This window comes from Vombatus ursinus, unplaced genomic scaffold, assembly GCF_900497805.2.
Source record: "Vombatus ursinus unplaced genomic scaffold, bare-nosed wombat genome assembly UNPS02014417.1, whole genome shotgun sequence".
In the NCBI taxonomy this organism is placed as follows: Eukaryota; Metazoa; Chordata; class Mammalia; order Diprotodontia; family Vombatidae; genus Vombatus; species Vombatus ursinus.
In genome coordinates, this window is record NW_020954195.1 from 75,857 (window position 1) to 90,809 (window position 14,953).

Here is a 14,953-nt window from a genome sequence, read left to right on the forward strand (position 1 = left end):
TGTGACTGCGAGTGGGAACTCATCTCCAGCTGACCCAAGGCTGAGTCCCAGACAAGACTCAGCCTAGATCCTGGCTCACCTTCGGCTGCCAGCCCTAGCCTCAGCTCCTGCCCGTCTCTACCAGCCCTTTTCTCATCTGTCTTGCTCCTGTCTGACCTCCCGGTGAGTCTTTCTCCCTCCCTTATCTGGATCCAGACATCCTGCCTTCATCCTGTCCTCTCCACATCCCCACAAACCAGGAATCCTGTCCACCTACTCCCCATGAAAGGGACCCAGGCCTCTTTCCTCCCTGGCTCCGGCTCCTTCACTCTTTCCAGGTCCCCTTTCCCCCCCGCCCCGCCCTCGGCCCTGCTCTCCACCGTTTCCGTACCATCCTCTGCCAGCTACTGAACCCAGGGATGCTACTTTCCCAACTCCCCGCTCCCCTCCCCTCCTGGTACATGAATGCTCTTGCCCCATTAAACCCCTTAGCACTGTTACAGTGCCCAGCGTGCCTTACTCATCCGTCTGCCCATCGCAGATCATGCGTCTGCTTTCCTAACCCAGGCCTCCTGTCTCCTTGACTCAACTTCTTTCACAGTCTTCATTTCCATACTAGGACCCAGGATTTCTTTCCCAGTCTCCCCCTCACTTTGGACCCTCTCTCCTCGTCTTGGGTTCTCTCTAGTCTCGCTCCCTGTCCCAGCCCCATTAGACTGCTCTCCATCCTCTCTCCAATCCCTTTATTCCCCGTAGAGATTGTCTCTCTAAGACCCAATCTGGCTCTGGCCATTCCCAGACCTACATGTCCCAGGGCCCTTCCCATCTTTAACCTTCCTCTCCTATCCCCTAGATTCGTTGGTCAGTCAGGTTTCTAAATCAGAGGTTCTTAACATGGGATTCATGAACTTGGTTTAAAAAAATATTTGGATAAATATATTTTAAAATACTCGGTTTCCTTTGTAATCCCTTGTTGTTAATTTTTACATTTGAAAACATTACTCTGAGAAAGGGCCAATAGGCTTCACCAGTTTGCCAAAGGGGTCCATGATGCAAGAAAAGATTGAGAAATCCCTGGTCTAGACACAGGGTTCCTTTTGTGGGGGAGGGGGTGAGGCTGAGATGGGGGGGCGGAGATTGGAGGGGAAAAGGCAATGGAAGTAGAAATCTGTTCAGACCTTTTACATTTCCAAAGCTGCTTTGATTGGAATCTCTCCCCTGATGGAAGAGCCTGGGGCTCTCACCCTCCTTGGTCCCTTATCCATTGTAGGTCCTTGTGGAGAAAGCCAGTAACCTGCCTGCAAGGGGAAAACAAAGATCCCCTCCTCCTCCTCTGGGAAGCTTCTCCTTTCTTAGCTCAGGCTGTAGGCGGTCGAAGCCTGACCCAAGACAGAAGCTCGAGGCCAGAGGGAATGGCCCCTGGGACCCAGAGGACTTCATCCCAGGTAAGTACAGTTAGTCCACAGACTTGGCAAACATTAGCAAACATGAACATTTCTATAGACAGAGAACAACAGAAGGAGATTGTAAATGAATCTGTCAGTGTCTGTTTTGAATATATATATGTGTATGTGTGTATATATATATACATATCTACAGACATATACATATAAATATATAATGAATATGTGTATGTGTATATATGTATATATATACATATACACACATATATTCATTTAAACATACATACAAAATGTAATAGCACTGCCTGTTTCTCACTCTCCTCATATGAATGTCTTTCTGCTCATTTCTTTATGTATTTTAACTGTTTTATTGACGGTTCATCTCTAACTTTCTAGTTCTGCATCTTACACTCTCCCTCCCACCTTTTTTTTCCCCCCCGAATGCTCCCTCTTGTGGCAAACAACAATATTACAAACTAATTTTATATGGGGAAAGCCTTGACCAGAGTTCTGAAATGTTTCTCAGTTATTTTGCTTTGCAATATCATGATCAGAGTATAAATGTTCTGGTCCTGCTCACTTCTGCCTGCCTCGATTCATACAAGTCCTACTAGGTCTGTCTGAATATCTCCCATTCCCTCTTTCTTAGGACATGTTGCTATTCCATTTCATACATAGACCAGATTTTATGTTGGCAGGAATCTTAGCAGTCAACTCTGACCCAGTGCCTGACCCTTCTTCCACAAACCCCACCCTTTCTTAAATATAGGTAACTTATTACACTTTTGGACAGCTCTGTTGAGTAGGAAGATTTTCTTTCAATCCAGCCTAATTTCACCTCTTTCCAACTTTTCCCTATTGTTCCTTGTTCTGCCAAGCAGAGAAAGTCCAAATCTTCCTTTCTGTGACTGCCCTTAAGATACTCAAAGACCACTATCATTCACATCTCACAGAGATCTTTTCTCAAGATAAAAGCTCCAAACTTCCTTCTAAACCTTATTCTAAATGGCCCAACCTCATAATCCACCACCATCTTGGTCACCCTCCTGGGGATGTGCTCTGCCCCTTCCAAAGGGCTTTTCTAAAATATAAAGTCTAGATCCCAGAACAAAAGTTCAGAAGGGGGTCTGACCAGAGCAAACAGGGAAGGCTAGGTATGTGATTTTGTATCCCGAATCTCTCATAGTGAAGCCTCCAATGGCATTAGCTTTTGGGATGATAGTACCACACTCTTGATTCATGTTGGGTTTGCAGTCTACTCTGATCTGTTTCAGGTGAGCTGTGGTCTGATCATGCCCCTCCTATTTTGTACTTGGGAAGATGAGTATTTATCCCTGAGTGTAAGAATTTACATTCATCCATATTAAACTTAATCTCACCAGAGCTGTGTGAATGGAGAGAAGGAAGGAAGGAAAGGATCAGACACAATGGATGTTGAGAAGGTGAAAATAATAAGTTTTGGCATCTGATTGGATGTCAGTGAAGTGAGGGAGAGTAGGAGTCCAGGGCAATGCTGAGATTTTCAACCTAAAACAAAGACCCAGGTGGTACCCTGGAAAAAGACAGAAATATTTGGATTTCAGTTGTCTCATCTGTGCATTGAACAGGTTCTTTCTATTTTTGTAACTGGAATCAAATGTTTAGATGACTGCTGCTCTGTCTTATAAGTTTGAAGTAAGTTGTACTTTCCCCCCTTCATTCCTGTTTTTTTTCCCCCACTATTTGTCTTTATATTCTAGGCCTTTTGTCCCTTCAAATGAAATTTACTACTTTACCTAGCTCTGCAAAGTATGTCTTTGGTAGATTGGTTGGTGTAGCATTAAATCTTTAATTTAACTTTGGTAATACTGTCATTTTCTTTATAATGACACGGCCCATCCATTAACCCTAATTATCTCTTCAGCAATTTAAATTTAAGAAGCATTTTGTAGTTGGTTGTATTATTGTGTGTTAGACCAACAGATGACAGCATATTCCACAATAAATTCTAAATAGATATGGCCTGAATATTAAGTATCACAGGACCAAAAAAAATTGAGATTCTCAAATCATATACTTTTTACAACTAAAGGAGATGAGTTCTTAATTGGATAAGGATTTGTAAAAGATGAAATGGATCATTCTGATTGCATGAAATGGAAATGCTTTTGCACAAATAAAATCAAGGCATCTGGGACAAGAAGGGAAGCAATCATCTGGTGAAAAAAATCTTTGTAGAAAATTTCTCAGGAAAGGTTTTTGAATTCAAGATGTTAGTTGTTAGACAACTCACAGCAACAGAGTAGACCAAAAGGCATTCCTCAGTATCTCATTGTTCAAAGGATATGAATAGAGTTCTCAAAGGAATGACAAACACTTAACAACTCTATGAAAGAAAATTCCAAATACAGCAAGAATGTAAATCAAAACAACCCTAAAGTTTCACCCCAGACCCATCAAATCGACAAAAATAACAGAAAGTAGGGCTAGTCTGTATTGGAGAGACTGTAGAAAGATAAGTTGACTAATTCACTTTTGGTACAGCTGTGACTCTGCACAATCATTCTCTAAGGCCATTTGGAATTAAGTAGATCAAGTGGCCAAACTGTGCATCTCCTTTGACCTTAAGATTTCTCTGCTAGGCATATACCCCAAGAAGGTTACTGTCAAAAAGAAAGGCCTCATATATACAAAATGTTTATAGCTGGAATTTTAATAGTAGCAAATAACAAACAGAGCAGATGCCCATTGATTTGGGAATGACTAAGCAAATTGTGAATGTAATGGAATATTGTTGTGTCACAAGAAATAGTGAATTTGAGAAGCATGGAAGGACTTGTACGAGCTGATGCAAAGTGAAGTAAGTAGACTCTAGCACACACTATACACAATGACTGCAGCAATGACCAAACTAACTAGTGTTTATACTTTATAATAACTAGTGGTTAAACAATAAAAAAACTTTTTAGTTAAAAAATGTTTTTGTATAAAGGATGGCTTTGTGGGAGGTGGCATATAAGGGAGAAATCTATGAAAATGTAAGACAAAAGGCATCAGTAAAAATGTATTTTTTAAAAAGTCTTCATCTTTGTCTTGTTAGATAAAAATCAAATTTGTCTCAGGAAAGAAACAATATGGGGCTTTTTTTTCTTTGTCCTTGCTTCATTAATCCCAGGGAATCTTCTTTGCAAATGACTTTGTTCTTGCCAGGTCCTCATAATTATTCTTGAAGAGAGTGTCTTGAATAAAACACTTGGGACAGTCTTGATAAAGAAGTTGTTTTACATCATCTTCTTCTCTCTTCTTACATCACATCTGTCTTCTCCACAGATGCTCATGGAGTCTAAAAGATCCCAAATAAAAGTCACAGGGATGAGTACTTGACAATAAGACATTTCCTAACTCCCTTCCAATTGCTGACACAGACTGTTTTTCTCATCATTGGATTCACTCTTACCAATGATGGTTTCACAGTTTGGCTCTGACACTCATCCTGGGTCCCGTGGCCAAGTCACAGTCACCTGCCTTTTATGGGGCTTGTTTTCTCCTCTGTAAATGGGTTGTTGTATGGAGCTAGATCATTGCCAAAATCTAAGCCTCCAAATCCTTTTTCAGATAGGTGTGACATTCAAGGACGTTGCCGTGTTCTTCAGCCAGGAGGAGTGGTGCTCCCTGGACCCTTCACAACAGAAGCTGTACAAGGATGTCATGCTGGAGATCTCTCAGAACATGCTCTCCCTGGGTAAGGATGATTTGCCCTCTGATCCCACCAGTGCCCAACCAATAGAAATCTTCTATTGAAAGGGACTGCCTTTGCTCCTTCCTCACCTACTTGGTGAAGTGTGTCAAACATTTATGCATGATTGAAAATGAAAGATGGCTAATTCCTCCCTGTTGAAGAGACAGAGACTTGTGCTCCCTGTTCTCACATCATGCCTTGTCTAATAGGAAAATGGGAGTTTCTTTTATTATTCCTCAGGTAGTTTCCTCCCAATTCTAGGGAGTTTTAGGTCAAAGATGGAATCAGATTTATGGACTCTCAGACTGAGATGTGACCTCAGGGTCTAAGTCCCACTTGGACAATAATTTCCTCAAAAGCATCTCTAGGCACTGGTCAATGAGCTTTTTCTCTGGTGGACTTCTGGCTCAGGGAACCCACTAGGTCCTGCTGCAGCCCCTTCCCCTGTGGGAAGTGTGGGAAGTAGGGGCTTATAAGAGCAAGTCTGGCCTCATTCTTTCTTGATATTTTCTTTAAATTTCATTAAGAAAGACAAAAGTTATAGAGACTTCCTATTCTTCCCAGAGGGAGATGGACAAAAAACCAATTCTGTGATTGCAAATTGGCTCCATGACTTTTCCTTTTTCCCTTTTGTAGCTCCCAGCAGCATCATATACATTATTCCTATGAATTCCTGGGCACTACCTTCTGCTCCTTCCTAACATAACCCCTTCCTTACAAAGGAGTGAATTTAGAGGTTTCTGTATCCCTTTGCTATCTACCATGATCAGGGCTTCCAGTTCCCAAAGCAGATTGGATCTCAAAGTTGGACAAAAGAGAAGCACCGTGGCTGCTGGAACATAAGGACCCAAGGAACTCCTGTCTAGGTGAGTGAGTCAAATTAGAAGGTTTCAGGGATTTACTTCAGGAAGTCATTATCTGCCAATGTTGGGCAGGGCATTCTCCCACAGTCTTCCAAGGTCATTTGAAAAGGGCTGAGGTTGCCTGCTGTGAGCATCAACATAAGTCATTTTCCTGATTCATCTTGTTTGATCTTTGCTTGCATTCTTAGAGAAAGAGTGCCTCTCACAATGACTCTGAGCCTTTTCTTTCCCTGTTCTTGTGGGGTGAGAGTGGTTCCCCTTTATCTTAGAATTCTTTCTTCGGAGTCATATCCCTTGATTGGGAATAGAGTGTGCCTATTTCTCAGCTTAGCACAGCACCTGTATAGAAATTGACCAAGTATTAGGTCCTGAAATCTTATACACAGATATAGAAAAATGGAAATACAAAATGCATCCTCCACTGAATGTAATAAAAAATTATATTTAAATTAGAAGAAGGGACATCAACTTTTTCAAATCATATTCAAGGGAAGAGTAGATAAACGTTCCATTGCCTAGTAGGTATAAGATATTATCCTCCATCCTGAGAGGGACACAGGAGACAGAGGAGATGTTGACTGCTCTGTTGGAAGGATGAGGTATAGTTGGTCAATAGTATATGCCCCATTCTATGACTAGGTCCCATTGATGGTAGTCTAAAGATGTGCTTTAGGGGAAGATAAAAGGTCAATAGAACAGTGGACCAAATGTGATAGATAAGATGGAATATAGTTGGGATATCTATGGGGTCTTACATTTAGGTTCAACAATTCATGTGCACATTTAGAGGTTGGGGGAGATGGGTCTGGTTATTCATCTGATGCAGAAAAAGAGCTGAATGTGTCAAAGCAAGAAGTCAGGAGTGAGGCATGGCAAGCAAGAAAGATGAAGTGAACTTAAGCTGCATGGATATAATCAGTGTGTCTAGACCAAAGATGCTAATAGGCCTGCTGCACTGAGATCTGTTGTGACCTCACCTGAGTAGTATGTCCAGTTCTGTGAAAGGAATTAACAAATTAAGATAGGATAAGTATAGGACAGGCTTATGTGGGATGGCTCTGCTCAACCCATGGACCTCCTAGGTCCCCCACATTGATGTGAGGACAGGGCTATTGAAGTGTCAGTAGTAAAATACTAAATGAAGGAATAAACCAATGAGAAAATATTTATTAAATAATTATTCTGTACAAAGCATAGTGTAAAGGGCTAGGGATAAAACAAACAAAGAAAACTGGAGGGAGGGAAGGCAAGGGAGAATGGAGGAGACCAAAGTGACACTAAGGTAAATCACTTTAGTTTCTGCCAAGGGAAGTAAGCAGATATATTTCTGGATGTTTGTCTTGTTTTGTCTTGTTTGCTTGCTTCAGGCAGAAGGAATAGACCTAAAACCCAGAACTCTACTCCAGAGCTCAATAGTTCCAGTGACTTCAATTTGAGAAAAATCAAGGGACGTGAAATTAATTTAGAAAAACAGCAAGACAACTTGAAGAGTCATTCCAGAAAATTAAATATTATCCTCAGGAAAACTCCAAGGGAAAAGGAAGATGATGAATGTAACAAATCTGAGGGTAGTTTTACTCCACAGTCAACCGATAAAAGTAATCAGCTGGAAGCGAACCCAGATCTTACTGAAGATCAGAAAATGCCGAGTGCCGAAAAGCCTTACAGATGTAATGAATGTGGGAAGACCTTCAGTGGAATCTCATACTTTAATGGACACAAGAAGATTCATGATCCAGAGAGATCTTTCATCTGTAATCATTGTGGGAAGGATTTCCCAAGGCCCTACAAACTTGCTGTACATCAAAGGGTACATACTGGAGAGAAGCCTTATAAGTGTAATGAATGTGGAAAGTCCTTCTCCCAGAGCTCATCCCTTACTCTACATCAAAAGATTCACAGTGGAGAGAAGCCTCATAAATGTAATGAGTGTGGGAATACTTTCAGCCAGCGCTCAACACTTATGGCACATCAGAAGAGACATACCGGAGAGAAGCCCTTTCAATGTAATCAGTGTGAGAAGGCCTTCAGTCGGAGATCGAGTCTCAGTGTGCATAAGAGGAGTCATACGGGAGAGAAGCCCTATCCATGTAAGGAATGTGGGAAGGCCTTCAGCCAAACCTCAACCCTTACTGTGCACAAAAAGATTCACACCGGAGAGAAGCCGTATAAATGCAACGAATGTCAGATGACCTTCAGGGAAAGCTCAGCCCTTAATGTACACAGAAGATTACATACTGGGGAGAAACCTTACCAATGTGATCACTGTGGAAGGGCCTTCAGCCAGTCCTGCAGCCTTGCTGTCCACAAGAGAATCCACACTGGAGAAAAACCTTATAAATGTAAAGAGTGTGGCAAGGCCTTCTGTGAGAGCTCATCTCTTAGTACTCACCGGAAGATTCACACTGGAGAAAGGCCTTATAAATGTGATGAATGTGGCAAGGCTTTCAGCCGCAGTAAAACCCTTCACACACATCAGAAGATTCACAGTGGAGAAAAACCTCATAAATGTGATCAGTGTGGAAAGTCCTTTCACTCTAGCTCATACCTGGCTGCACACAAGAAGATTCATACTGGAGAAAAACCCTATAAGTGTAATCAGTGTGAGAAGGCCTTTCACTGCAGCAACTACCTGACTGTCCACAAGAAGATTCATACTGCAGAGAAGCCTCACCCATGTCATCAATGTGGAAAGGCTTTCAGAACTGCCTTGAACCTTGTTGTCCATCAGAGAATCCATACTGGAGAGAAACCATATCAATGTAATGAATGTGGGAAGCTTTTCACCCAGAGCTCCAGCTTTGCCTTACATCAGAGAAGTCATGCTAGAATGAAACCTTACGAATCTAATTAATTTGCTTATCAAGGACTTGATGACACAGAAAATGCATTCATCAGATAAATCCATATGAATAGAGTTATGTTTTTCCCTCTTTTTTCATCAGTGCAGAAAGGAGGAAGAAGCAGTTGGAACTTTCTATTTCCTGTAGTTGGGTACATGAGAGAATCATATAAAGACATGTAGGAAGGGCAGGGGGAGAGGGTGTAAGAAGATCTTCATTCTCAACAGGACAAAGAAGGGTTGAACACACACACACACACACACACAGACACACACACACACATGCAATTTGGTGTAGAAATAAATCAGACTTAATAGTGGATAAGCAGGGTCAGCTAGGTAGCCTGGTGGATAGAGCCTGCCCTGGAGTCAGGAGGACCTGAGTTCAAATCTGGCCACAGACACATAACACTTACTAGCTGTGTGACCCTGGGCAAGTCACTTAACCCCAATTGCCTCACTAAAATATATACATACATACATACATACATATATACATATATATGGGGATAAGCAGGGGTGGGGAGGGGGGTTAATATGGAGGACAATAATGGGGAGGGAATAGTCAAAAGCACAACGAATGTTCACTTGGGAGGGTGGATTCTGAAGGGGGTATTAAGAGGTAAAAAATCAAATAAATGATACAAAGGGGTCCCCATTATTTGGGTAATGACTGGGCAATGCAGTGGAGATGGTGTGGGGCCTGGCATTGGAAAGATCTGAGTTCAAAACTGGCCTCAGATATTTAATAGCTGTGTTACCCAAGGCAAATCACTTCACTTCTGTCTGCCTCAGTTTTCTCATATGTAAAATGGGTATAATAATAGCACCTGCTTCTCAGGGTTGTTGCGAGGATCAAATGAGTTAATATTTGAAAAGTGCTTTCTGGATTTTAAAGCATTTTATAAATGGTAGCTCTTAATAATATCTAATGGATATTACTTTGTCACGAGAACTAATGACAGGGACCATTTCAGAGAAACTTGGGAAAACTTGTATGAACTGAGGCAGAGTACTGAGCAGAACCAAGAAAAGGATTTATGCAACAGCAATATTATGAAGAAAAACTACTGAACAACTTCAGAACCTGAAGCATACAATGACTACCCAAGTTATCCAAGAGGACCGAACATGAAGGAGGCAGCCCACCTCCCGACACAGAGGAGATGACTCAGGGTGCAGAATGGGACATACATTTTTGGACTTAGCCAAGGTGAGAATTTGTTTTGCTGGACTATGAATCTTGCTACCATGCAAGTTAATTGCCACCATCTATACAGCACTTTACAAAGTGCCCCACAAATATTATCTTGTTTGATCTGTATGACAACCTTCAATGGTAGATGCTGTTATCCTCATGTTACAGGTGAGGAAACTGAGGCAAACAGAGGTTAACGACTTGCCCAGAGTCACCAGTTAGTAAGTGTCTGAGGTCAGATTTGAACTCAAGTCTTCTTGGCTCCAGTCACAGCACTCTATCCACTGCATTGCCTAGTTGCTCAGACTTATTTGGATGCAGATGGCCCTGTTCTGTTCTGGACAGCTGGTGAATGTTGACTCCTAGAACCTCCCAGAAATTGGTTAGAAGATGGGACTCATACCTAGTAGTTCAAATGTTAAACACTGTGAAGAGCCCTGAGACTAAAGTAGAAACAAATAGCAATGTAGAGCATGAATCAGAGAATGAAAGTTCAAGATAGACAGGAAGGTAAAAGAAGCAATGAAAAAAGTTCCCATAAAAATACAATAATAAATAAAATAAATGGGACGGGAGTAGAGGAGGCATGTTAAAGTAATCAGTTAAGTGAGAGAGGGAAAGGGGAAAATATGATGATGAGATAGATAATGAAACAAACACAAAAAAATGGGAGGGGGGAAGCTATAGATAATTAAAGAAAGGAAAAGAAATCCTTCAACTAGAGAGAGGACTGACAAACAGGAGTGGTGGTGAGAGGAAGGAGCCCATTGGGAAGAATATTGCATAAAAGTAGAGGAAACAGAATTCATCCTAGGGACAACGCAATCTTATTGAATGAACGCTAATTAGACACCTACTATATTCCAGGCACATGCTAAGCACTGGGGATACAATTAATAAGAAGAAAGGCAGTCCTTGCTCTCAAAAAGCTTACAATCTAATTGGGGCAGAAAGGACATCAGAGGACTCCCAATGCAAGGGCATATTGTTCTGTAGAGTTGAAAAATCCAGGTAGGGTAGTAGATGCAGAGTTGAGGGAGTCCAGAAGGCTAGCTTCTGCCCTCTGTAAAAGAAGGCATGGGTGGTAGGGGGAGGGAGTTGGTTCATCCTCCAGCCCTTCACTGGGGGGGTAGAGGAAGTTGCAGGAGGTAGTGTCCGTTAAAGCCTACATGAGCAGCAAGGTAATGAGATTAGATCTGGTGAACTTAACTGGGAGGGGCATCTTATTCTATGTAGTTGAAAAAAGCAGGCAGGAAAGCAGATGCGAGTGGACAAAGAACTAACTTAAAAGAGGAAGGGGAGAAGTCAGCTCAAGATTTAGCTCCACTTCTAAATGGCATAGATCCCATGATAGCCTGCTGGGCCTGCAGATAGGAAGACTCATCTTCCTGAGTTCAAATCCTGCCTCAGACCCTTACCACCTGTGTAGTCTTGGGTAAGTCAGTTTCTTGGCCTTGTGACTTTACCCTCAGTTTCCTCATCTGTAAAAGGAGTTGAAGAAGAAAATGGCAAACCACTCCAGCATTTTTGCCAAGAAAGTCACAAAGAGTTGGGCATGACTGAACAACATAAAGTTCTTGTTCAAAGTCAAAGTCTCTACTGGGTAAGTCCTTGTCTCAGCTACCATTGGGCTAAGAGTCCCAAAGATCACTCCTTGTTCCTCTGGGCACTGATGCTTAGCTAGTTTTGGACGTCGGCTCCCGTATTCCTGTGTCTTGCTCTCCCAGACTTTTGAATCTTTCAACATAGGGGGCTCCATTGGAATAGGGGGAAAAATGAAAGGCCAAAGACCAAGCTATGCTTCTCAAGGCCACAGCCTCAGAGGGGAGAAGGTCATCAGGCCTTCCCGCTCAAAGGGTGGCTTCTTGACAGATGCAATAGTCACCAAAGAAGTGAAGGAATGAAAGAGGGGAAGAGTAATAGGCTGACGCTGACAGACCTTTTTGGATGACTCCACAGCCAACCAAAGAACATCCTCTCCAGCAGGTGCTCAGCTGACAGCCACCAGGTAGAGAAGGTCCACATATGCTCCCTAGTCTCTCCAAGGCAATTTCTTCTGTTCCACATCATTGCAACTCTACCAGAATGAAGAGGAACGTGGATGATCACTGTGCCAAGCTCTCTGCATCTACACTAGACCTCTTCATTTCACACACACACACACACACACACACACACACACACACACACACGCACACACACATTGACTCTAGTCTCTCTCCTGAGCTCCACTACCATCACATCTTCAATTTCCACATCTGGAATTAGGAGTCTAATAGACATCTCAAACTCAACATATCAAAAACACAACTCATCTTTTGCCTAAAATATTCTTCTTTTCACAACTTCCTGATTATTGTCAGGGCTACCACCATATTCCCAGTCCCTCAGGTTCATCACCTTGGTATCATCCTTGACCCCTCACTCAAAGTCACCTCACATATGCCATCTGATGCTATCTCGTTATTTTTATATTCAGATCATCTCTGCCCTAGCCCCTTCTTTTTTCTTCACTTACACATAGTAACTATCCTGTCATGGGCCTTCATCATCAAACACCTGGTATTATGTACCAGGTACCGTGTACTAAAGGAAGAGACGGTCCCTGGTCTCAAGGAGCTCCCAGTCCAAAGAGGGAGATAGCATACCAAAAATCCATGGACAAACAAGTTGTATGTAGACTAGATGGAAGAGAATCACAGAGGGAAGACACAGGCATTAAGAGGGATCAAAAGTGTTTTTCCTAAAACTCAGCCAGGACCACGTCACTCCCCTCCCCCCCAGTAAACTCCAGTCACTCCTTCTCACCTCCAGGATCAAATGGAAAGCCCTTTTCAATATGGGGTCCCTCCCTCCCTTCCCAGTCTTCTTACACTTTACCCTCCTCTGTGTAATCTATGATCCAGGGACACTGGCCTTGTTCTTGTTCCCCCAACACAACAAGCCACATCATAAATCAGTTTCTCACCGGCTATCCCCAATGCCCAGAATTCTTTCTTTTCCTCTCTGCTTTTTGGTCTCTCTGGCTTGTTTTCCTTTAAGACTCAGCTCAGATCTCACCTTCTATAAGAAGGCTTTCCAGGTACCCTGTAACTGCTAATGCCAGCCTGCTGAGATTAACCTCTATTTACAACTATAACAGTGACTGCCCTGGTGCCCCCACTGCTTGAAGTCAATTAGTAGTCAATGATTATTTTTTTATTAAGCCATTACTATGTGCCATGCACTGTGCTAAGTGTTGGGGATACAAAAAGAGGCAAAAGACAGACCCTGCCCTCAAGGAGCTCACAATTTAATGGGGGAGACAAGAAGTGAATGAATATGTACGAACAAGCTCTAAACAGGATAAAGTGGAAATAATTTAAAAGGGAAGGCACTAGAATTAGGAAGCATTGGGAAAGGCTTCCTGTAGAAGATGGGATTTTAACCGGGACTTGAAGGAAGCCACAGATGTCAGGAGGTTGATATGAGGAGGGAGAACATTCCAGATATGGGGGACAGCCAGAGAAAATGTCTGGAGTCTAGTAATGGAGCATCTTGTGTGAGAAATGTAAGGGAAACCAGTGCCACTGGACAGAAAATTGTGTGGTGAGGAATAAGGTGCAGAAAGACCGGAAAGGTGGTGGGGGAAGGGCTTTGAATCAAAAAGGATTTTGTATTTGGTCTTGGAGGTGACAGACAGCCACTGCAGTTTATTGAGTGTGTGTGGGGGAGGTGACATGGCTGGACTTGTGAATTAGGGAAATCACTTTGTTGGCTAAATGGAGGATGGATTGGAGTGGGGAAAGATTTGAGGCAGAGGGACCACCAACAGGCTATTACAATAGTCAAGGCACGAGGAGAGTAGGGCCTCTTCCATGGTGGTGGCAGTATCTGAGGAGAGAAGTTGGAGATACGTTGTGAAGGCGAAATTGAGAGGTGGAATGATGACGTTGGAAGCCAGATTGCAAGGAGTTCAGAAGTAAATGAGAGGAGAGGCATTGACTTCAGAGGTTTGTAAAAATATATAAAATGGTGCCACTCTTCTCTCTAAAATTTTTTGTTTGGGAAATTATAGTTATTTTTTCATAAAGATATGTTACATGAACATGTAATGGCTTCATTATTGTTAATTTAAATAATTAGTTAATTTAATTAGTTAATTTAAATAAATTAGTAAATATTTCAATATTTATTAGTTTTAGTTTTGCATACAAAATATTAATATAAAGGGGTCTTCCACAATTTTTAAGAGTGTAAAAAATAAGTCTTGAGACTAAAAAGTTTGAGAACTACTATTTTTGTCTAAGTGCTGAGTTTTTCTTTTTTCATAGGATCGATAGTTCTTGTGACTGTTCTTTTAATAGGATTACTAATGTAATAGATGAGATGAGTGAGATGGATAGAACTTACCTGGATTTTAGCAAAGCTTTTGCTCAAGTATCTCTTGCCAGTCTTGTAGAGAAAATGAAGAGCTCTGGATGAGAACAGAATTCAATCCTCCAAGAGTCAGAAGTCAACATTGCACAATTACAAATCAAAAGCAAATGTAGCAAAATTATAAATCAAAAGTGAGTGCTGCAAAATTACAAAGAACAGGGGCAGCTAGGTGGCATAGTGGATAGAGCACCAGCCCCGAAGTCAGGTGGACCGGAGTTCAAATCCGGCCTCAGACACACTTGACACGTACTAGCTGTGTGACCCTGGGCAGGTCACTTAACCCCAATTCCCTAGAAAAAAATTACAAAGAACAAGCCTGACTGGAAAAGAGGGATGTGAGAAGACACCCTCATCCCACCCCTTTGCAGAGGGGGAAGGTTTACAAGTGTGCACATATTTAAAAAATTTTTTTTTATCAGTTATGGTGATTTTTTTTCTTTTTAATTTTTTTTGATCTTAAAAATACCATTTGGGATGGTTCTCTGGGAGGAGGAAGGGAAGAAAGAACTATCAATCATTTTAAAATGGAAA

The 14,953-nt window shown here is 41.9% G+C and overlaps 1 protein-coding gene across 1 annotated transcript; it reads left to right on the forward strand.

Moving 5' to 3' along the window:
- The first annotated feature begins 1,315 nt into the window (after nucleotides 1–1,315).
- Nucleotides 1,316–8,983, forward strand: LOC114042392 (zinc finger protein 883-like). Its single transcript, XM_027861086.1, has 4 exons — nucleotides 1,316–1,424; nucleotides 4,977–5,103; nucleotides 5,871–5,966; nucleotides 7,331–8,983. The coding sequence occupies exons 1-4, from the start codon at nucleotides 1,392–1,394 to the stop codon at nucleotides 8,815–8,817; spliced, it is 1,743 nt and encodes a 580-aa protein (XP_027716887.1). The 5' UTR covers nucleotides 1,316–1,391; the 3' UTR covers nucleotides 8,818–8,983.
- The last annotated feature ends 5,970 nt before the right edge of the window (nucleotides 8,984–14,953 follow it).